The sequence below is a fragment of the Myxocyprinus asiaticus genome, chromosome 16 (assembly GCF_019703515.2).
Source record: "Myxocyprinus asiaticus isolate MX2 ecotype Aquarium Trade chromosome 16, UBuf_Myxa_2, whole genome shotgun sequence".
Taxonomy (NCBI): Eukaryota; Metazoa; Chordata; class Actinopteri; order Cypriniformes; family Catostomidae; genus Myxocyprinus; species Myxocyprinus asiaticus.
Genome location: NC_059359.1, coordinates 14,309,942 through 14,333,787, shown reverse-complemented (window position 1 = coordinate 14,333,787; position 23,846 = coordinate 14,309,942). Strand labels below are relative to the sequence as shown.

At 38.2% G+C, this 23,846-nt stretch overlaps 2 protein-coding genes across 4 annotated transcripts in view; one reads left to right on the top strand and one right to left on the bottom strand.

Moving 5' to 3' along the window:
- The window catches only part of kiaa0319 (KIAA0319 ortholog), a 27,545-nt gene extending 11,463 nt beyond the window's left edge, over positions 1–16,082 (top strand). Inside the window, exons 11-21 of the mRNA XM_051720855.1 lie at positions 390–513; positions 694–823; positions 1,476–1,624; positions 6,125–6,276; positions 6,373–6,511; positions 6,809–6,968; positions 8,024–8,160; positions 8,317–8,439; positions 12,311–12,401; positions 12,598–12,689; positions 12,947–16,082. Coding sequence (XP_051576815.1) covers positions 390–513; positions 694–823; positions 1,476–1,624; positions 6,125–6,276; positions 6,373–6,511; positions 6,809–6,968; positions 8,024–8,160; positions 8,317–8,439; positions 12,311–12,401; positions 12,598–12,689; positions 12,947–13,119 — 1,470 coding nt within the window. The 3' untranslated portion in view covers positions 13,120–16,082. The remainder of the gene's footprint in view (positions 1–389; positions 514–693; positions 824–1,475; positions 1,625–6,124; positions 6,277–6,372; positions 6,512–6,808; positions 6,969–8,023; positions 8,161–8,316; positions 8,440–12,310; positions 12,402–12,597; positions 12,690–12,946) is intronic.
- Positions 13,941–23,846, bottom strand: LOC127453991 (succinate-semialdehyde dehydrogenase, mitochondrial-like). 3 transcript variants are annotated; one of them, XM_051720872.1, is made up of 11 exons: positions 23,565–23,846; positions 23,235–23,477; positions 20,662–20,745; positions 19,945–20,115; positions 19,713–19,829; positions 19,394–19,537; positions 19,128–19,271; positions 18,560–18,718; positions 18,234–18,397; positions 17,872–17,930; positions 13,941–17,406 (listed from the first exon to the last, which is right to left on the bottom strand). In XM_051720872.1, exons 2-11 carry the CDS (start codon positions 23,454–23,456, stop codon positions 17,195–17,197), a joined length of 1,476 nt encoding a protein of 491 aa, XP_051576832.1. In that variant the 5' UTR covers positions 23,457–23,477; positions 23,565–23,846; the 3' UTR covers positions 13,941–17,194. The 3 variants fall into 3 exon arrangements, with proteins under 3 accessions (XP_051576832.1, XP_051576831.1, XP_051576833.1); XM_051720871.1 differs by having other exon boundaries at positions 23,235–23,846; XM_051720873.1 differs by lacking the exon at positions 19,945–20,115 and having other exon boundaries at positions 23,235–23,846.

Genomic DNA, 23,846 nt, shown 5'->3' with positions numbered 1-23,846 from the left:
TGATTAACAACTGACTGTAGAGAACATAAAGGGTATTAAATGAGACATTATTTAATGACAAATGGGTCGCATGGATCTCGTCTTTGGACACGCGGAACAACTTTTACTCTCAAAACGCAGTGAAAGGATCTCACTGCTCAAAACTCCACCATATTACACAATTACTGGTGAGTGAAATGTAAACATTTACCAGCCAGTTGCCAATTATATACATTTTAGTCATATAGCGTGAAATTTGGTTGCAAATACGAGTGATTTCCTTTCGTTATAGTGGAGTGTTGCACATAGAATAAAATATCTATATCAGTATCGAGATTGTTCAAATGAAGATTGTGATGCATCAGAAAACCAATATTTTTACCCACACGTAATGATACTACACGTTTCAGGATGTAAGGTCACCATCCCTGCAGCTCTCTGATCTCCAGGAGGGTCGGTACACTTTTCAACTGACGGTGACTGACTCCAGTGGTCAACAGGACTCAGATACTGTCTCAGTTACTGTGCTACCTGGTAACATATAGTATATACGTATATATACTTACAAACACATACCCATGCAGCACACTACAACAGCATTTTACATGTAATACCTCACGTAAATGTATTTTTAATGCAATCAATCTGTATGATTTGGATTTGATTAAAGAATAACAATACATTCTGTATAATATAAATTTTGTTGTGTGGTAGCGAACAGAGCACCAATTGCCATAACAGGACCAGACAGGCAGCTCATCCTCCCAGTCACCAGCATTACATTGAATGGCAGTGGCAGCACTGATGATCAAGCCATCAGCAGCTACCAATGGGACATGCTTAGGTACCAGCATACTGGCAAGACTGCATCCTAAGATTACTGAAGCAAATGTGGACCTGTTTTCTTCAAGGAAAACTAGGCCTAACTAGGATCCATTCCCCTTGGGTCCTGCTCCTGAAGAGCTACCTACTTAAAGAATTTAGTTCCCATTTTTTTCCCCATTATTCCCTTTTTTACACACCTGCCTCAAATAAAAAGAAAAAAAAAAAAGAAAAAAGAAGACATTGATTAGCTGGTTCAGGTTTGATTAATTAGAGTTGGATCTTAAGTTTGCAGGTAGTTAGATGTCCATGTAAATTAATGAGTGCCTCTGCTCTGGAGAAACATAAGGTTAAGTGCAAATGCACAAGAGGTCAAATGCACAACATTGAAAAATATAAAATTGTATTAAATTAAACTGCTCACCAGTTCATGGTTTGCCACTACCGTGGGGTGAACCGGCAGCTTTAACAGCCTAAAACCTTGTTTTAAGCCCTTGCGGCAATGCTGTGAATACGGTGCTACGACAATAAAGCATGTATTATGTATGAACACTTTGTTGCACAGGCTGATTTGGCTAAGTAAAGGATTTTGGTGAAAAGCTTATTGATGTGCCCTGACCACTCTCATATATAATATATTCTCATTTTATTTTTTCTCATATATAACGGTGAAGTGGCCCTCCAGGCTCAAAGATAAAGGATGCCACCAAACCAGTTGCCATAGTTACGGGCCTAAGAGCTGGGAGTTACAAGTTCAAGCTGACTGTGAAAGATCAGCAGGGAGCAACAGACAGCACTGTCTTGACTGTCACTGTTAAAGAAGGTGAGCTGAATCATCCAAATGTAAAAAAAGAGCACCTTGAAATAAAGTTTTTTGGATTAAAATTTAAAAAAAAAAAAAATTAAAGAAAGGTTAATAAAATGAAGAATATTGAAAATGTAAGAAAATTTGTGATATTGACCAAGTCCGCATTGAAAATCTGGGATGGCTAATCAAGTGCAAAAAAAAATTATTGTGACACTGACAATGTTAAGTCCTTTAAAAAAAAGATCAGATTTCTTTGCTTTCAAGCACACAAGATGCTCTGTGGAACATTCTCAAATCATGCTGGAATAACATTGATTCATAGGGCCATATTTTAAGAGCGTTAGTGTTTAGCCCAGTGCTGTGCCATAAGTCATTCACGCAAAGTCAATGGGCATGGCCAGGAAGTTTTTGTATTTTCATGCAATCATGCGCTAAGTCTAGGCGCAAGTAAGTGGTTTTGGTGAAATTGCGTGTGCAAAGCGCTAACGGACTGGGTCAAGTGCAGTTTAATTCTGAGGTTCTTCTCCAGTTATTCAACCGTCTGTGTCCTATTATACTGTATACAGGTGCATCTCAATAAATTAGAATGTCGTGGAAAAGTTCATTTATTTCAGTAATTCAACTCAAATTGTGAAACTCGTGTATTAAATAAATTCAATGCACACAGACTGAAGTAGTTTAAGTCTTTGGTTCTTTTAATTGTGATGATTTTGGCTCACATTTAACAAAAACCCACCAATTCACTATCTCAAAAAATTAGAATATGGTGACATGCCAATCAGCTAATCAACTCAAAACACCTGCAAAGGTTTCCTGAGCCTTCAAAATGGTCTCTCAGTTTGGTTCACTAGGCTGCACAATCATGGGGAAGACTGCTGATCTGACAGTTGTCCAGAAGACAATCATTGACACCCTTCACAAGGAGGGTAAGCCACAAACATTCATTGCCAAAGAAGCTGGCTGTTCACAGAGTGCTGTATCCAAGCATGTTAACAGAAAGTTGAGTGGAAGGAAAAAGTGTGGAAGAAAAAGATGCACAACCAACCGAGAGAACCGCACCCTTATGAGGATTGTCAAGCTAAATCGATTCAAGAATTTGGGTGAACTTCACAAGGAATGGACTGAGGCTGGGGTCAAGGCATCAAGAGCCACCACACACAGACGTGTCAAGGAATTTGGCTACAGTTGTTGTATTCCTCTTGTTAAGCCACTCCTGAACCACAGACAACGTCAGAGGCGTCTTACCTGGGCTAAGGAGAAGAAGAACTGGACTGTTGCCCAGTGGTCCAAAGTCCTCTTTTCAGATGAGAGCAAGTTTTGTATTTCATTTGGAAACCAAGGTCCTAGAGTCTGGAGGGAGGGTGGAGAAGCTCATAGCCCAAGTTGCTTGAAGTCCAGTGTTAAGTTTCCACAGTCTGTGATGATTTGGGGTGCAATGTCATCTGCTGGTGTTGGTCCATTGTGTTTTTTGAAAACCAAAGTCACTGCACCCGTTTACCAAGAAATTTTGGAGCACTTCATGCTTCCTTCTGCTGACCAGCTTTTTAAAGATGCTGATTTCATTTTCCAGCAGGATTTGGCACTTGTCCACACTGCCAAAAGCACCAAAAGTTGGTTAAATGACCATGGTGTTGGTGTGCTTGACTGGCCAGCAAACTCACCAGACCTGAACCCCATAGAGAATCTATGGGGTATTGTCAAGAGGAAAATGAGAAACAAGAGACCAAAAAATGCAGATGAGCTGAAGGCCACTGTCAAAGAAACCTGGGCTTCCATACCACCTCAGCAGTGCCACAAACTGAACACCTCCATGCCACGCCGAATTGAGGTAGTAATTAAAGCAAAAGGAGCCCCTACCAAGTATTGAGTACATATACAGTAAATGAACATACTTTCCAGAAGGCCAACAATTCACTAAAAATGTTTTTTTTTTATTGGTCTTTTGATGTATTTTAATTTTTTGAGATAGTGAATTGGTGGGTTTTTGTTAAATGTGAGCCAAAATCATCACAATTAAAAGAACCAAAGACTTAAACTACTTCAGTCTGTGTGCATTGAATTTATTTAATACACGAGTTTCACAATTTGAGCTGAATTACTGAAATAAATGAACTTTTCCATGACATTCTAATTTATTGAGATGCACCTGTATAGTCCATTCCCAGTCAAGCACCAGTGTTATAAATAGAGCACATTCATAAGAAGTTGGTAGTGTAAATGGACTGCATGCAATAAATTTGAAGAATAGAAATATAGACTTATGTTCTTTTGTGTATTAACTGCGTCCTGAATTTCAGGCATTTTCTATGACAGTAACACACTCCTTTTATAAGTAAGCAATGCGTTCTCGTCAAGATTTGGATGTAAGCTCCATTATATTATAGAGAATGTCAGTATAATTAATAATTTTCATCTGTCTACCACCCCTGGAGTCGCGAGTTCGAATCCAGGGCGTGCTGAGTGACTCCAGCCAGGCCTCCTAAGCAACCAAATTGGCCCGGTTGCTAGGGAGGGTAGAATTACATGGGGTAACCTCCTCGTGGTCATGATTAGGGGTTCTTGCTCTCAATGGGGCGCGTGGTAAGTTGTGCGTAGATCGCGGAGAGTAGCATGAGCCTCCACGTGCTGTGAGTCTCCGCGGTGTTATGCACAGCGAGCCACATGATAAGATGCGCGGATTGACTGTCTCAGAAGCGGAGGCAACTGAGATTTGTCCTTCGCCACCCGGATTGAGGTGCGTAACCATGCCACCACGAGGACCTATTAAGTAGTGGGAGTTGGGCATTGGGAGAAAAGGGGATAAAAAATAAATAAAACATTTATTTTCCTCTTCTGTCACAAATCATGTCTAGTATTAACAGTGATTGTATCGGCACGCACTTCTACTGGTCAATTTAGATTTTTTCATTTATTAAAATTATACAATTTAAAGCTGTCAGAATTAAAGCGTTAAACCATGCAATAAATTAAAAACGTTTAACGCGTTAATTTTTCTAAATCGTGATTAATACATTTACCATTAATACAGCATAAACCAAAATAAACACTTGTTGGAAGGGCAGAAACTTTGTAATGTGTCTGCCCCGAGTCATTACACTGACGCACACTTCACAACACACACACACAACAGCACTTCCGTGTCAGTGATAAAATGATGGTGAAAAGACCTCTTAATGCTATTTGATGTACAAAACAAGCCAGAGTTGTGTTAGAAATCAAGTATTTTTCAGCCTATGTAAGGTGCATTTTAATTACCACAGAAGCACGTCAAGTTTGAACTATCATCAAAATGCAGAATGAGACTTCATGAGAATGAGTTTTCGTCTGCAAGTGCTTTTCATGTAGAGTTCAAAGCGGTGCTGACACTAGCGTTGACACCCTGACGCAAAATCATAAATTATGAAGAATGTTCTTCATGATTGCAGTAGGAAAGCGGATAGCCATAGTCTACTGGCAGGTTAGTATTGTGGTTGAGATTTAATGACCATTGCAATGAAAATGCAACATATGGGAAGGCTAGTTCTTTCAATTAGTCAACTTCCCAATAAGACTTTGGGAAACATTTAATGTTAGTGCTATTTTAGTGCATTTCTATCTTTATACTGTGGAAGGCTTTGTTTGGAAAATGTTAATAAAGCATTATATTGTTATATATTGTTTCCTTTCCTAAGGTGGTAATAAATGCATTTTGACAGGAAAAGCTGTGTATATACAGTATCAAATTCCAGCACTTTCCAAATAACAAAAAAAAGTTATGCAATTAATCATGATTAAAAATTGTAAGCGACTGACAGCACTAATTAAAAAACAAAAAAATGTAAGCAAAAATATAACTAAATTCAGATACACTTCAAATGAAACTAAAATATATCCAAATAACGAAGTGTTAAACAAAATCATACCAAATCCAATCTTTGCACTGAAAACAGACGAGCTTTTCCAACGTCTTAGCGCAGTGACCTATTTCTCAGTAAAATAGCAAATTGCGCTTTAAGCCACTTCATTTACATACAGTACACCCACAGTTTGTGCGCATACACCAACAGATAGCGAAAACACTCACAACCAACACTCGCTTGCGTTTTGCGCTGGCACGAAAATTGTGCTTAGAATTAGCGCTCTCGTGAAAATTGGATATGAGGTAGCGTACGGTGGTTGCGTGTAGCTTTGCACTTTGCGCACTCATGAAAATAGAGCCCAAGCCAGCATGAGTTTATATGCTGTAACTAAAAAAAATGGGGGGCATCATGTTATGCTGATAGTATAATTTGTAATGAAAAAAAAAATCTGAAAATCTAAAAATGCAAAATAGAAGCATTTTCACTAGTGGTCTCAGACTTTTGGACCTCACTGTATATTTAACCTCAGTACATAAATTTGCTTCCCCATGTGTAGAAAATACTGTATATCCCTGAGTTTCAGCACCCCAGTTTTATTTTAATGTGACAGCGGTGCATCGTTGGAAAATTCCACCACTTTTATAAATGATTACACTGTGCCTTGTTAAATTCACAGCCAAAAGCCTGCCACTGATTGCCCATGCCAGCGGCAGCCATACACTCACTCTTCCCAACAACTCACTGGTTCTCAGGGGCTCAGTGTCTAACAGCGGAGCCACAAATGTGTCCTTTCTTTGGGTCAGAGATGAACAGAGCCCTGCTGCAGGGGTGAGTGTTATTTAAATATCTCTGTTTACCCTTTTCAGTAACTCTGTGTTTACGTGATAGTCTCTCTCTCTTGTTTTTGCTATCTTTTGGAAGTAGGATGTTCTATATGGATCAGATCACGGGGCCTTCCTTTACCTAGCCAACCTAGTGGAAGGAACTTACCTATTCCAGCTCCGGGTCGCTGATGCCCAGGGCCGGTCAAGCACGGCAATGGCCACTGTGGAAGTGCGCCCTGGTAAGATATTCCTCAAATGTATTTAAGATAGGAGACAGTTGCCAGATATTCATAATTCATCATTTATTTTAAATGTTATGTGATGAATGTAACTTTATCAACAGATCTCTATCTTCAGGTAAACATTTAGATAATTCAGATAGTATCAAATAGAATTGAATCAACTGATTTCTGCAGATTCATTCAATTTGTCTCTTTAATAAGTTGCATTACGTAAAACCTTTGGGAGGCAGGGGAATGTGGAAAAGTATGTTGAGTTTGCTGCATGTTTAATTCTGTATGTGGATTTGTGTGCAGATCCACGTGAGCAGGAGGAGGTGGAGCTTGAGCTGCAGGTGGGCGTGGCTCAGGTCAGTCAGCAGCAGAAGGACACAGTGGTGAGACAGCTGGCAGCACTACTGCACGTTCTGGACTCCGACATTGCACTGAAGGGGCTGCACGGCCAGTCGGACATCAGGTACTACGCATATGTCAGCTCAGCGGTTAAGGCTCAGGGTTACTGATCAGAAGGTCGGGGGTTCAAGCCCCAGCACCACCAAGATGCCACTGTTGGGCCCTTGAGCAAGGCCCTTGACCCTATCTGCTCACTCTGACCCCAGCTTAGCTGGGATATGTGAAAAAAAGAATTTCACTGTATATGTGCAAATGTATAATGTGTGATAAATAAATAAAATTATAATTATTATATGTTGTTTCAGATATATAAATGGGGATTTTACATTGACTTAGGATAGTTTACCCAAAAATTTATACATCAATAAAGACATTTAGCCTCTTTATGAACCACTTTTCTTATGAAAACTTCCACAAAAGGATGTATTTTTTTTTGTTTTTTGTTTTTTTTTGTTTTAATTTTTACATTATGGAGAGAATTTTTTAGCTAGGTCAGGAACACAAATGCACACTGAGTTTGGTTTAACATCTGAACATCTAAATGTATTTGGGTAACACTTTACAATAAGGTTCCATTAGTTAACAAGAACTAACAATGATCAATATATTTGTACAGCATTTATTAATATTGGTTAATGTTCATTTCAACACACTCACTGAGCACTTTATTAGGAACACTATGGTCCTAATAAAGTGCCCGACGTGGTCTTCTGCTGTTGTAGCCCATCTGCCTCAAGGTTCGACGTGTTGTGCAATCTGATATCCTATTCTACTGACCCGTATCTGCATGATTTTATGCATTGCACTGCTGCCAGATGATTGGCTGATTAGATAATTGCATGAATAAGTAGGTGTACAGGTGTTCCTAGTAAAGTGCATAGTGAGTGTATACTAAGACATTTTTAAAATTAAGACGTGAATACATTAACATTAGTTAATGCATTATAACTAACATTAACTAACAATGAACAATTGTACATTTATAAACTTATATTAACCAAGATGAATAAATGCTGTAAAAATATATTGTTCATTGTTAGTTCATGATATCTAATGCATTAACTCATGTTAACAAATGGAACCTTATTGTAAAGTGTTACCTGAATTTGTTGTGTTTAGCACAGTTTTTAGGTTCTCAGTGCAGGGTCCTGATGGGACAATCCCAGGCCCAAAGCTCGCCTGTCTCCTGAGAAACCAGCTGTTGAGTGAGAAAACTGACTTCTTGCTATTTAAGGTCCTACGAGTGGACACAGTCAGTGAGTGACTTGAATTGCTTTCAAGATATTTTTTCCACCTAATTTCATTAAAACTATCTAAAAATAAAAGGAATATACTGTATATTATTCCTGAGAATAAAGTTTAATGCACTTTTTCTTGTTTTGGTATTTTACCTTGGTTTTGAATGCATGCAGTGTGTCTACTGCTCTGCTCTCAACGTGGTCAGTGTGACCCAATTACCAAGAGCTGTTCCTGTGACCCTCTCTGGATGGAGAACCCAATTCTGCGTTTCTTTGACGATGGCGAGAGCAACTGCGGTTAGTGTATCCCCTCTGTTTTTCACCACCACTTTATCTCCAACTGAATAAGGCAAATATGTGAGTAACAAGAATGATTGACAGAGATGGAAAGGGTGTGTGCAAAGGTTATGCTACAAAAAATCTTTATTTTTTCGTCATAGTCTTCTTCATCCATCATACTTGTTTTAATTTTATAAGTACTAGGGATACATTCAGGGGCCTAGCATCCTTTATAATGGTATTTACATGACAGTAGATATATAATAGATTTTTGACTCCACAAGCGAATTCAAGGAGTTATAGGGTAAAAGTTCTACATGCCAATCAACCGCTGTGCTAAAACAAGATTTAAAAAACCCCAATTTGGAATGCCCAATTCCCAATGCGCTCTAAGTCCTCGTGGTGGTGTAGTGACTCACCTCAATCCGGGTGCTGGAGGACGAATCTCAGTTGCCTCTGCGTCTGAGACCCTCAATCCGCGCATCTTATCATGTGGCCGCACCGAGAGCGAAAACCACATTATAGCGACCACGAGGAGGTTACCCCATGTGACTCTACCCTACCTAGCAACCGGGCCAATTTGGTTGCTTAGGAGACCTGGCTGGAGTCACTCAGCATGCCCTGGTATCGAACTCGTGACTTTTTCGAACTCACATCTTTACTTGCATAGCTACCCAGGCCCCCTTAAAACAAGATTTTTAAACTTTTCAGAATCCGAATGAGCTTTATTGCCAAGTATGCTTACACATACAAGGAATTTGTCTTGGTGACAGAGGCTTCCATTGCCTTTTTTTTCTTAGAATCACTTTTTGCTGGTTACATGCAGCTTTAAGCTCCTGAGACCCATTTCCCTTTTTGATTTGTAACTAGTAGCACCTAATAAACAAGCAAAAAAAAAACATTTTCTAGAGCAAATAGTTTTCCTAAAAATGTATGTCCACATACAGTATGTGGACAGCGGGACTAAGTTGTGAAATTTTAAATGATACCAAGCTATAGAAGATATTTTTCAGCAAATTGTTTATTATGTTTCCAGAAGTGTTGGTTATTTATGTTTTTGAGATGTTACAGACATTACAGCTGATTTTCTGTAAAGCTGAATAAATAATTCTGATTCAAAGTAATGGCCAGTATCATCCAATCACTGCTGACTATGTTAAAATAAAATTTAACATTAATCTATGTACTGATTACCATTGTCCTATGTCTGCTAACCATGTTGAGTGGTCCAAACATCATCTGCAGCCTGAAACTGAACTTTTGATTGGATTTTAGGAGTGAATGCACTTAGCTGCATAGAAAGCTGTAGGATGCTCCATTGCTTCCTATTTAGTGAATGACATAACCTCCATTGTGCTGTCTGTCTGCACAGGACTCAGAACAGTTCGAAATGCACATTTTAATCCTTACTCCATATAAAGCCTCTGAAAGCAAAATTTTTCAGCTATTGGATGAACCCATTGATTCTTAATGTGATAATGCACAGTGAATATAGGAATGTATTTACTAATGTTAATGAATAGAACCGTATTTTGGAGTGATAACAGAATAAAATATGACAAAATATATATTTAATATTTTATTTATATTTTATATATTTTTATTTTATAAATATATTTTTTTATTTAAAATAGCTTAAAAAATGTTTTTTTCAAATTTTGAGGGAATAATGTCCCAAAAATATTTTTAAATTGGCATATCAAATGAAACTAGAGATGCTACCATTTACACCTAAACAGGTTTCAATAAAAATACTTAGAGATTTCTTACCAGATGCACTGTGCCTGTAGAAGCACTTCACGGAAATCAATGTCATGTTGTGTCACGTGACTCGGTGCGGCAGAAGTTTAACCCTTACATGACAGTCTAGAGTGTTGTGAACAGTATGCATTCGGTTTAAATTCATTAAAATTATGCATTGCCTATAGCGAAGCGAAAATACAACGTCCACGCATGTGGACACAGGGTCGCACGAGGTTTCGTCCGGACCGAAAATTTGAAAAAGTGCATACATACATGCACAAGTTCACTGAACTTTTTCAGTGTGCCCAGGGTTGGGAGGGTTACTTTTTAAATGTATTCCACTACAGATTACAGAATACATGCTGTAAAATGTAATTTGTAACGTATTCCGTTAGATTACTCTAGGTCAGTAACGTATTCTAAATACTTTGGATTACTTCTTCAGCACTGGTAGATTTTTTCACTTGTTTTGACTATAAAAACTCTGCCAGTACAGTAAGACAAAATACACATGTTAAAAATACATTCTCTGAAAAACCTAAATATCTTATGCAGTGTTGTTTCTAAAATAAGATAAATCAAATTGATCTTGTTTTAAGGATTTTTAGATATTTTTACAGGAAAACAATACAAAAATTATTATCAAGAATAAGATTTTTGGGGGCCTAGGTAGCTCAGCGTATAAAGACGCTGACTACCACCCCTGGAGTCGCGAGTTCGAATCCAGGGTGAGTGACTCCAGCCAGTTCTCCTATGCAACCAATAAGGTCACCTCCTCATGGTTGCTATAATGTGGTGTGCTCTTGGTGTGGCGCATTTTGAGTTGTGCGTGGATGCCGCGGAGAACAGCATGAAGCCTCCACACGCACTATGTCCTTGCGGTAACGTGCTCAACAAGCCATGTGATTGACGGTCTCGGACGCAGAGGCAACTGAGCTTCGTCCTCCGCCACCCGGATTGAGGCGAGTCACTACGCTACCATGAGGACTAAGAGCACATTGGGAATTGGGCATTCCAAATTGGGGAGAAAAAGGGTACAAATAAAAAAAATAAAAAATAAAAGAATTCGATTTTTGTCCTAATATCAAACGTCTTACTAGAAAAAAGATTACAAAGATCTAACGTGAATTTTCTTGATAAAAAAATATGATCGTGCCTGGTAACGTGCATGTAAAATGGCTAGAAATAGCATTTTAGCTTAGCGTAAAGCTGACAATTTACATAAGGTTTATTTCTATTTCTTCTGCTCCAAACTTACTTCAAACTTACTTCTCTGTCTGCTCGTATGAATGTAACACATCATAAGAAAGTGTTTCACCGCTGTTCAAATGCACTTTGGATCACATCATATATATGGATAAATGTTTTCCATCTGAAAGCACTAAATATTAAATGAAACAAATGACAATAAATTGCAAAGTAATCTCTTCAATAATCAAAATACTTTTTGAATGTAACTGTATTCTGATTACCAATGATTTAAATTGGAACTGTAGTGGAATACAATTACTTATATTTTGTATTTTAAATACGTAATCCCGTTACATGTATTCCGTTACTTCCCAACTCTGAGTGTGCCTAATATCAACATAAAGTGTCACGGATGAGAAACACACATCTGAAGCTCAGTTACAGGTACTCCACTAAAATAACTGAGAACTATGTTCTAAACTTCACGTCTGCGCTTAGATTAAATACGTTAATAAGTATAATTGGTAGAAACAATATGACACTTTTTTGCGCTTTATTATTGAGTAACACTGACGTAATGAATTGTGTATCCAGTCATGAAATCAGAGACCCTCTCCTTGAAACCCAAACACAATTGGTCAAAAGTGACGCATATTACCAGGTACAGTATAGCAATGGTCTCTGTCCACTTGTGATTGGATCGCCCGAAACACATCTTAATACCAGGCAATAAACAGGGCGCGCACACACACAAACAGCGGGAAAGCGAGAGACTGAAGTAAAAAATGATGCACTAGCTTAAAATGGATTTCTTGTTTCTTTTTATCTGTCAAAATGACAAACAGCATTTAGAATTATCCATCAATTTTTTTTTTTTAAATCTGTAAATGACGGATAATTTTCAGTTAACGCAACCTCTGGGTGTGTGCTAATCTTCTGTCTCTTCCCCTTGTAGACTGGAGCGTGCTGTATGTCACAATCTCTTGTTTCGTGACAATCATTTTCCTCTTGTCCATCAGCTGGGCTTGCATCTGCTGCTGTAAAAGGTGATAAAGATCCTATTGCTCCATGTAGAGAATCTGCCCATTGAAAAATTTGGTATTGCATATATGTCTGGAATTTACAGTCAGTACTGCAAGTCCAATATTAGTTTTGCCAGTGAAAAGAGGTGCACACTGCTTTTTGTGTGCTGTTGTTCTTGTGGTACGAGTGTACTCACATGTTTGTTTTGGTCTGTTTTAGAGGGAGACGCACAAAGGTAAGGAAGAAAACCAAGTACACAATACTGGACAACATGGACGAGCAGGAAAGAATGGAGCTTAGGCCAAATTACAGTAAGTTTAGACCAGATTTTTTTGCTTCCTGCATTTTGTGCAAGTATACTTAATGAGAGTGAGTGCTGACTGTGATAAGCAATAAAGACAGATACACTTTGCATTGGCATGCCTTGGAGGCTTATTTGTTTTAAGGAGTATTTACAGAAGGTAGGTAAAAACAAAAATTTTGCTTGTCCCTAAGCGAGGTCCTTTTTTGGTGCCACAAATGACATATAGCTATTATTGCATTCACTTTTCTGTGTTTTAATCTTTAGACATTAAACACAGGAGCACAGCACACAACTCCAGCCTGATGATGTCAGAATCAGAGTTGGACAGTGAGCAGGAAAATATTTTTCACAATGCGAGAACAGACAATGCCAGAAACAGAGCCAATGGAGCGGTCAGAAATGGAGACACTCTCAGCCTTTGTCCTGTGGAGGGTTGAGTCCCAGATGGGCACATGGACATTTTGTTTATGGTGGACATTGTTTACATTACACGTGTGGGCATGGTAGAATATTCCACAAATGCAGATGTGACAGTTCAGGTGACAGTTTACAAAGACTGGCTGAATGAATTGGCTGCCAAATTGACCGACTACTGAATTAAATTGGTATTATGAATAATCACTGGCAATGCCATATTCCATTTGAATATTAGAAGGCATGTGCATAAAACTCACAAAATTGCAATGTCCCTCAATATGTGCTTAATACTCCTTGTATGTTCAGTGATGCAATGCAAGCAATTTACTGTACATTTATTTTTGTTGTTAATATGATGCTTCAAAGCATTTTTTTTAGGAGATAAATGGTAAATAATGGATGCATAGAAAGCTAAATCAAAAAGCAAGCTAAAATCCCTTATTTATGACTGAATTTTAATGTGCCTGATTCACAGCCATTGTTTTTTGTCTTGATGTGTTGGTATTGAAGATGATGTTTAAATCTAGTCATAAATGTGTCTTTTTAGTGTTCTGGTTTTACAGCCTAAAAACATCTGCTTCAGCTGGAATTGCAATAAAAGCCATTTATACCAGGCATATCTTGAAAAGGAGATGCATTGCTTGTATTTTCTTTTAGTTATAATACAGTGAGATGCAAAAAATAAAATAAAATATGCAGCAAAAATAAAGACCTGTGGCCCTTTACTGTGTCTGCTGTGAAATAATATCAACAACTGTACATTATAAAGTTTTGTCTTAACTTAGTAATGAAAAGCCACAACTTAAACGACAAAGGTTAAAATGACCAAAGTATTACCAAATTATTTAGATGCCATTAGCTTTATTGCCTAGTTTTTGTGCGTTTATGCTCTTATCTGCAGAATTTCAATTCTTCGGAGATTAGAAAAACATTTCTTTTTTTCCACATACATTACAATACACAATAACAATACCTTAATGTATATTAATAGAGAATTAATATTTACAATTAAAGCAATACAAACATAATTAAATTGCACTGGCACTGGGACAACATTTGGCCTTAAAAGACATTGTTTTTAGACAATTAATAACTTGCTAGACAATACCTTGAAACAAAACTTTTTCTATCCAGCAGCATAAGCACCCAAATATATCCCATCACAGTCAATGTTTCATGTTTAACAGTCTTACCAACACCTTTTTTGTAGAATTACAAAAATAGAGCACTTAGCAAAATAAACCCATATCAAGTTTAACTTTTTCATCTATACATTTACAGGCATCAGCCTGAGATGTACTGTTGCTAGCATCATTTTTAAAATACCCTTTCAAGCATTGTGTCTATTGTTAAGAGTAAATGTAGAAATAGGTTTAGTGAATGATCTGGCTGCGCTAGTTAAGTTCAGCTTCAGTTGAAATGTGGTACTGCTATCAAAAATGGTCTCTGGATCTATGTTTAAAATGGTACCAACCTTTTTGGTCCAGGAACAACATTCCTATTAACCAATCAGATTCAGGAATAAGAAAAGGGGTAGGTTAAGGATTACATTTAGGGCTCTATAGGAGCTTGTTAACTATTTTTAAAAACCTACAGTATCATTTCCCGCGCAAGTATATTTTGCTTATTTCAGTGCCTGCATGAATCAGGTCAATCTTATTTCAGAGCTACATGGTTACATAAATCAACTATGATGGATGACGGACATGACCTCAAGGAGGTCAATTTTTGTACAACTCATTTTGACAACAAATATCCCTTCATTGACCACATTTACATGCACAAGAAAACGGTTTATTCCAGGGTTTTTGCAGAAGGCGGTGTTTTGTATTCAACATTTTTGGGAGAACAGTTGGGAAAAAGGAAAAGCACATCCACTATAAAATAAACCCATTTATACACACAGATTAAAAATATCGACTACTGTACCTCACGTCTGTGTATATGCGCTAAAGTACACTGGGGGAATCTCTGTGTTTTACGTAAGAGGGAAATTCCACTATAGTGCGCAACAGTCTGGTTCCGGAAGTAAAACCCCATTCATTTTTTCCATAGACTAACTGATTTTCAACGATAACTTATAAACTTTTAAAGACAGACCTACCATAAACTCAGAGGTTGTTCATCGACGGTATGTGCCTTGTTGAAACCATCAGTCCATGTTATTTCAACTTTATTGTTTAAAAATTGTTTAATAGCGGAATTCCAGGTGAACAACTACATTACCCATGGTCCAGCAGAGAAAGATCCACAAATCAGAGAACCACGGCCAACATAGCCCATCAAACAAGTCAAGCAGCGAGTGCCCACTTCCATTTGAGTCGGTCTCATTACACCCTAAAATTTATATTTGTATATATCAGAATACTTTGCAGTAACTTTAAAATACACTGTTTCTATACTTATAAAAAACAACCTAAAATCAATAGTTTTGTATATTTCCATGGTTTTTTATTCGATTACATCATTCACAATGCTTCATGGGATTGTAGTTCATACCCTCGTGAACGACAGTAAGTATACAGTCTTGTACCTTTATCTTATTAAACGATTTTCAAATACTTTTCTGCTTCAAATTAAAGTGTGTATTGTAATTCACCTTAGAGCTGGTTGGTTTGGTTCATGGCTTAGAACTCTTTTATGAAGGATTTTTATGAAAAGCCAATGTAAAAAATGAATGGGAAAAATACTTCTGGAACACGTATGGCTGAAAAGGCAAAAACTGTTGCGCTCTATTGCAGTGCAATTCCGCTGCAGGTTGCGATAGAAAGTCAAGGAAACAAACATGGCAACAACTCTGGAATACCTGGAAATAAAGTGAAGCAACAGAGAATAAAATAGAGAAGTCTTCGGATATCATGTTTGTTATTTACACAAGTGTTAGTGCAGTTAAAGGGGAGAAAGCTGCTTACTGACCTAGCCGCATGTATACGTGGGTAAAGAGAAAGCTGCAAACACAGTGCATGTTTTTTTTTTTTCTTTTTCACACAATTTGGAATGCCCAATTCCCAGTGCGCTTTTAAGTCCTCGTGGTTTGCCTCAATCCGGGTGGCGGAGGATGAATCCCAGTTGCCTCCACGTCTGAGACCATCAACCCACGCATCTTATCACGTGGCTTGTTAAGCGCGTTGACACGGAGACATAGCGCATGTGGAGGCTTCACGCCATCCACCGCGGCATCTGCACCCAACTCACCACGCGCCCCACTGAGAACGTACCACATTATAGCGACCACGAGGAGGTTACCCCATGTGACTCTACCCTCCCTAGCAACCAGGCCAATTTGGTTGCTTAGGAGACCTGGCTGGAGTCACTCAGCACACCCTGGGATTCGAACTAGCGAACTCCAGGGGTGGTAGCCAGCGTCTTTTACCACTGAGCTACCCAGGCCCCCCAAACACATTGCATGTTAACAGGAATGCCGTTTTCTCACAATAGATGGCTTTCTGGTGTCCATGTAAACGAGCTCATTGAAAGGACTTTGTTCACTAAGAACCTCAATCCATTTAGTCCATATTCAGTTACATCTTATTGACAGAGAGAGTAGTTTGGTTCAGTGTTTTGAAGATTAAATGGAAAGTTCACCCAAAAATGATAATTCTCTCATCATTTACTCACGAAGATATTTTGAAGAAATGTGCTGTACACGTGCTCTACGCATTCATCAAATGCTAGGGAGTGTAATCAAGCTTCTCTCATTCATGTGCCAAGGAGACTGCAGATGTCAAGATTTACAGTGAAAAAGGAGTTACATTTTGGTCTGTTCTTACCCAAAACCAATAGTATCCCTTCAGAAGACATGGATTAAACCACTCTCGTCATATGAATTAGTGGACTCCACTGACTTACACTGCATGGACAAACAGGCATCATACAGTATATCCATCAAAATATCTTTGTTTGTGTTCCTTAGAAGACAAAGTCATACGTGTTTGAGATGGCATGAGGGCGAGTAAATGATGAGAGAATTCTCATTTTTGGGTGAACTATTCCTTTAATGTTTCTGCAATGGTCTACCGTCTGGTTCAAGTATATTATTAATACCACTGCACTGTAATATCTGCTGTAACTGGTAGTAATTATTGTCTGGGTTTTTTAAGGAGTGAGTCCCCCAAAACACATGTACTTCACTTCCAGGTACTCATCAATGCCGTATTTGGATCCTTCTCTGCCCAGTCCAGATTGTTTGACTCCACCAAAAGCAGCTTCTGTGGTGGAGATCAGACCTTCATTGACCCCGACCATGCCCACCTCCATGTGTTCCGCCACTCGCCAGATCTGACTAATGTCTCGAGAGTAAAAGTAACCTGTTGAAAGGGAACAGTTGTGTCCACTTGTGAAAATTATAGTATCAGCATCATTTTTGAGAAAAGTTAAATTGAAATAACAACATAAATTTCTTAGTATTTGGTATGTCCCTCTTTTGCTTTAATGAAAACATGTATTTGAGCTGGTATGGATTCCACAAGTTTGTGCAAACCTGATGATTCATGTCAACAATCATGATTTGAGAATGTTCCAACAAGCATCATGTGTGCTTCAATGGAAGCAAGGAAATCTGACCTTTTGTACTAAGAAGTTAATGTACTCAGAATCACAAATTTGCTATTATTATTATTATCATAGCATTTTTCAAAAACCTACAACTTTGTTTATCTCCAAATTTTAAATTAGATTTTCAATATGAACAATAATAAAAAATTAAAAAAAATGCTTCAGAAATCAGAGACTACATTCAGAAAAATATGATTAATTTGCACAGATGGACAAACCTGCTAAACCAACAGGAGAAGCATTGGCAATGGCAAGTGCCTCCTGTTCAGTACTGAACCTGGTGAAAACAAAACACTGAGTCAGCTATTTTTGGGGTTAAATGTTAGTGCCAATTACATACAAAATATCCCAATATCATGACATTAACAGACTACAGGGTATGGTCTTAGTTCATGTGTTCAGTTTTAGAACTTGACAGAATAATACGACTTAAATGTGAGGTGTGTAATTTCTGCATCTCTAAACACAAAAGGATTACTTGCAGATAAGTCTGTCCTTAGCGTAATGTTATTATAAAGTCATATAATCAAGAAATAAATTAATAAAACAAAACATAACCACAGAATAAATGAATCCTCACTTAACAACAGGAACAAGGGGTCCGAAAGTCTCCTCCTGCATACAGAGCATGTCAGTGGTGACGTTGGACAGTAGTGTGGGCTGCATAAAGGACCCCTCCAGTCTCTTGCCACCTCTAACTATGATTGCCCCCTGAGCCACAGCATCTACAACCTGGTTCTCCACCTGAAAGAAACAGAAGCTGATTATCATTCAACTGAGGATTCGATTTATCAGAACTCATTCCATATACATGGTCTTTGTATGTGCATGTTGACAGTGATGTAAGAGTGCGTTTGCATTCAATATATTCATCAGTTCCTGTGTCTACTTTTCCCATAAAAGTACCTTCTCTGCGGCACGGGTGTTGATGAGAGGTCCCTGTGTGGTGGTGGGCTCTGAGCCATGGCCAAGTTTCAGCTCTGCGTCCATAGCCTTTGCCAGCTTCTCCACGAATGCATCATGGATACCAGCCTGAACCAGAAAGCGGTTGGAGCACACGCAGGTCTATGACAGAGATGAGTACAAGATACAGTACAGTATCTGGGTCTTTTCTAACATAAAGAATATTTTTATGTCTCCATCATATATTGTATGTGTTAATATATTGGTTAAAATACTCAACTCACCATTTTTAAAAAGGGAAATCATACTAGCTTTCTTTTGTCACAATACCATAATTAAGTGAACATAGAGGTGAATTTTAAATTTCACTACTTTAGTTTAAGAGGATGTTGCCATTTCTGCAATATCTAGAATTGGTCCAAAATTTAAAACTTTAGAAAAGAAATGTATTAAGAAATATTCTTAAGGTTTCTTCATTTTACTTTTCTCTAATCAAAATGTGCCTCGGACACGCCTCTCTCTTTCTAATCAATCCAACTTTTCGTTTTAGGAATATTGAAAGGACACTCACCTGGCCGGAATTCCTGAATTTAGAACCCATTACTCCTGCAACAGCTTTGTCTACATCAGCACTGTCAAATACAATGAAAGGGGCATGTCCTCCCAACTCCATGGATACCTTTTTGACAGTTCCTGCAGCATGTCTTAGTAGTGTCTGCAAAAGCATTTGAAATGTTGCACATTAGCAATCACTGTTCACGGTTAACATTAAATATTAATTGCAAAAGTAAATCAAAACAGAGATACTAGGTCCTAAAATGCTGGGTGGATCTTTACTTTGCCAGTGGCTGTGGAGCCAGTAAATGAGATTTTGGCCACCAGAGAGTCAGTGCAGAGCAGTTCGCCCACAGCAGGCGTCTTTTCTCTTGAGCAGGGCACCACGTTAATCACCCCAGGAGGAATGCCAGCCTGAACTGACAGCTAGATATAAATTATGTGGATTATGCATTATCATGTTAATAATATTTTCCAATTATACAGACTGGACAATTACAGAAATTAAAAAAAATAAAATAAAAAATAATAATTCAAAATAACACACTAGCACATTAGATAATCAAACTATATATTTTTTTATGGAAACAGACAGAAAGACCTCAGCAAGGGCCAGGGCAGAGAGAGGCGTGTCCTCAGCCGGCTTCACCACTACAGTGCAACCCACTGCCAGCGCTGCACCCACCTTCCGGGTTATCATGGCACTGGGGAAATTCCACTGTGAAGAGGGAGAAGTAATAATCACAACAGCAAATCCATGGCTAGCAATCTTGCTGTTTTAGCTTACTAATCTAACCACTGGTGTTATCCTATCAGAAAGGAGGGGCTCTTACAGGTGTGATGATGGAAGCCACTCCCACTGGTTGTTTGAGTAATAGGATCTTGCGGTCCTTGGCTGGCGGAGCAACAATATCTCCATACACACGTCGGGCCTCCTCAGAAAACCACTCCAGAAAGGAGGCCGAATATGCAATCTCCCCAAGAGACTCCATCATGGGTTTCCCCTAAGTACACATCATGCAAAAAACTCTAAACCTTCATGACTCTGTCTGGCCTAATTAAAGAAACATGTTTTGCAAGTTAAGTTTTGATTGCATGAGGATTTGAAGACTGTAAGTGGCATCTGAATTTTCCATTGGTTCCGATTTCATATGCGAGTTTGTTGTCTGTTAGTGGCTAGTAAAAAAATGATGTTATTCAGCTCAGAACTAAATTGAACAGACCTAGATTGTTCAGGACTTCTGACTTCATATTTTGGAAAAATGTGACAGAACAAATGAAGAAATATGAGTAAATTAACTAGCAGCTTATTAAATTGGAAGTGTGCAGGAGAAAGTCAATATATACTGTGTGCCCATAATGTATAAAGGATATTGTATCAGCTGTCCATGACATTTATTTTATCAATATCAATAACTTGATATAATTTATAAATAACATTTAAAAACATACTAGATTAAAAAGTCTCCAAACATCTTCTAATAAGTGATTCCTTGTAAATGTAAACATTGAAAAATTATAACCTTTATGTAATGGATTAGTATACTTACACATTCTGCTGTGATCAACTTGGCAAGATCATCCTTGTGTTGAGTGACAAGATCAAACCATTTCCGCAACAAAATGCTCCTCTCCTGCAAAAGCATGCAGATGTATTCATAATATATATATTTCAGTGGAAGCATAATGACACAGACAGGTTAAAGCTGAAATATGTAACTTTATTTTATACCAGCTTAATATGTGGAGACAACTATTAGTAAGCCACTGTGTTTCTGTGGCGCTATAAACAAAATAGCTCTGTTTGTTTTGAAAGACCCGCCCCAACAACATTACTAAACCGATGCCTTGAGTTGGGGCCTTGGGATGGGACTATCTCCTTTTTTGACCAATGACAGACGGGATATTCAGAAGCTGTTTTGAAAACAATGTTTAGATTTGCAATTGGTGGAGCAGAAATGACACACTTCAGCTTTAATATAAGCATATGTTCACCAGAATACATGGTCGTTTAGGTTGTAGGAGCAAAGGTTAGGTTGTGAACCTTTACGCAGCCCATACTTAATACTTCATATGCATTCTGACAAGAAATAATTTCCAGATAGTACTGGTTTTTGTCCCAACTATCTGAATGATATAACTAAAATAGGTATATTGAGGAATGACACTTGTCACTGTGACAGCCCAAGGCTCAGAAAATGGCAAAAAAGAATCTGACCACGGCCTGTGCGTGTTAGCCAATCAGAAAGTGTGGAGGCGGCTCACCCAATGGCGTGAGTTTGGAGTGTAACTAGTAACTGCCTTGCAAAAAATCTCTAATGCAAAATAGTCTCTACTACAGTTAATGTCAATACTATAAAACCACAAGTCATTTTTATGGGATTTCTTTCAGTCTAAGAAGCTCTCAGAATCTGTCTAATTTTTATGACTGATAGATAGAACCCTGATAGAAACCACGAACAAACAAGTACCAAAAGGCACCTTGCTATTTTTATGACAATTACTTACTATGGTAATACCATATTCTGTGAGGTACCTCTGCGTACCAAGTAAACAGGGTTGGGAAGTAACTGAATACATGTAACGGGATTACATATTTAAAATACAAAATTTTAAGTAACTGTATTCCACTACAGTTACAATTTAAATAGTTGGTAATCAGAATACAGTTACATTCAAAATGTATTTTGATTACTGAAGAGATTACTTTGCATTTTATTGTCATTTGTTTAATTTAATATTTAGACTATTCAGTTGGAAAACATTTATACATATAATTGATGCGATCTGAGGAAGTTTGAACAGCGGTGAAACACTTTCTTAAGATGAATTACATCCATACGAGCAGACACAGGATGCTTTTACACTGTTATGAGTGAAAAGGTGGATATGACGTCATTGAGGAAACAGATGTGTTTGTGTGGGGTTTTGAAGTGGAGCAGCATAAATAGTTAACTTTGTGTAAATTTAGCTAGTTATGAATATTTAGCTTTATGCTAAGCTAAAATGCTTTTTCAATCCCTTTTACATGCACGTTACCCGCCATGTTTACATTTTTTTTTTTTTTTTTTTTAATCAAGAAAATGCATGTTCAGGGGGCTTGGGTAGCTCAGTGGTAAAAGACGCTGGCCACCACCACTGGAGTTCCCTAGTTCGAATCCCAGGGTGTGCTGCGTGACTCCAGCCAGGTCTCCTAAAGCAACCAAATTGGCCCGGTTTATAGGGAGGGTAGAGTCACATGGGGTAACCTCCTCATGGTGGCTATAATGTGGTTCGTTCTCGGTGGGGCGGGTGGTGAGTTGAGCGTGGATGCAGCGGTGGATGGCGTGAAGCCTCCACACGCGTCATGTCTCCACGGTAACGCGCTCAACAAGCCAGTGATAAGATGCGCGGGTTGACGGTCTCAGACGCGGAGGCAGCTGGGATTCGTCCTCTGCCACCCGGATTTCGCGACCACGAGGACTTAAAAGCACATTGGGAATTGGGCATTCCAAATTGGGAGAAAAAGGAGAAAAAAATCCAAAAAAAAAAAAGAAAATGCATGTTCAATCATACATATAAAAAAATAAAATAAAAAAAAATCTCTAGAAAGACTGTTGATTTTAGGGTAAAGATATAGCCTACTGCAAAAATCTTATTCTTGATGATTTTTTTTTAATTGTTTTCCTATAAAAAAATATATATATAAAAATAAATAAATAAAAATAAAATGGGTTAAACAAGATACATTTACTTAACTAAAATATTTAGGCTTTTTTTCAGAAAATATATTTTTAATACAAGTGTGTTTTGTCTTACTGTACTGGCAGATGTTTCTTTCACTTGTTATTAACTTGTTTATAGTCAAAACAAGTGGGGAAGAAAAATCTGACAGAGCTGAAGTAATCCAAAGTATTCAGATTACGTTACTGACCTTGAGTAATCTAACGGAGTACGTTACAAATTACATTTTACAGCATGTAATCTGTAGTGGATTACATTTCAAAAGTAACCCTCCCAACCCTGCAAATAAATACCATGGTACCACCACAAGTGACATCAGATCTTAATTGCAAGGCTGACTATAATTATAATAAAGGAGAGTTATTAATGAAAATCCTTATATTTCGCATAATTAGCTCACTTTAGCTGTGCGACTCTTCCAGACGTGAAACGCTTTGTATGCAGCATTGACAGCATCTTGAGCTTCTTTCGTACTGCAGTCTGACACCTTTGCGATCTCTTCTCCCGTCGCTGGATCAAACACAGGGAAGGTGGATGCAGCAGACACCCAGCGGCCGTCTATGAAGCCTTCAGTCCGGAGGAGCTGCGGGGAGATATCGAGGCTGTACCGGCGCTGCAACATGCTGGGAAGGCCTGAGTAGACCTGTCGAACAATACACCGGCATCTTGAGAGGTACAAACTCCCCATTGCAAGTACTGACACAGGTGTTGTTCTAGTAAGACTACGTACGAGAAAACGTCTATACCACTGTCTGTCTGCAGGTTCAGGCCAGTAACCTGCTCAGTCCAGTCAAGAGAGGGCGGTCGTATTAAACACGTGATTGCATGGTCTTATAACAATTATTCCTTATTTACATTCTGCTTTCAGTAGTTAGATATCTTATTTTCCCTAGCTGCCTTTATACAAAATAAAAAAGCTTTTTTAAAATATAGAGTTTTAAAACTTAATTATAAGGTAATTTGTGCATTAGATTGCATGTATAGGTTGCATGTGCAACTGCAATTCGCTCAC

What these genes read in the sequence shown, in the direction of transcription:
- LOC127453991 (XM_051720871.1), bottom strand. Translation starts at nt 23,522, where the DNA reads ATGGGGAGTTTGTACCTCTCAAGATGCCGGTGTATTGTTCGACAGGTC. An exon ending in AGTTGATCACAGCAGAATGT is followed by an intron (nt 20,116 to 20,661) that starts GTAAGTATACTA and finishes ATGTGTACTTAG; the next exon opens with GGGAAACCCATGATGGAGTC. An exon ending in CTGCCCTGGCCCTTGCTGAG is followed by an intron (nt 19,538 to 19,712) that starts GTCTTTCTGTCT and finishes ATTTATATCTAG; the next exon opens with CTGTCAGTTCAGGCTGGCAT.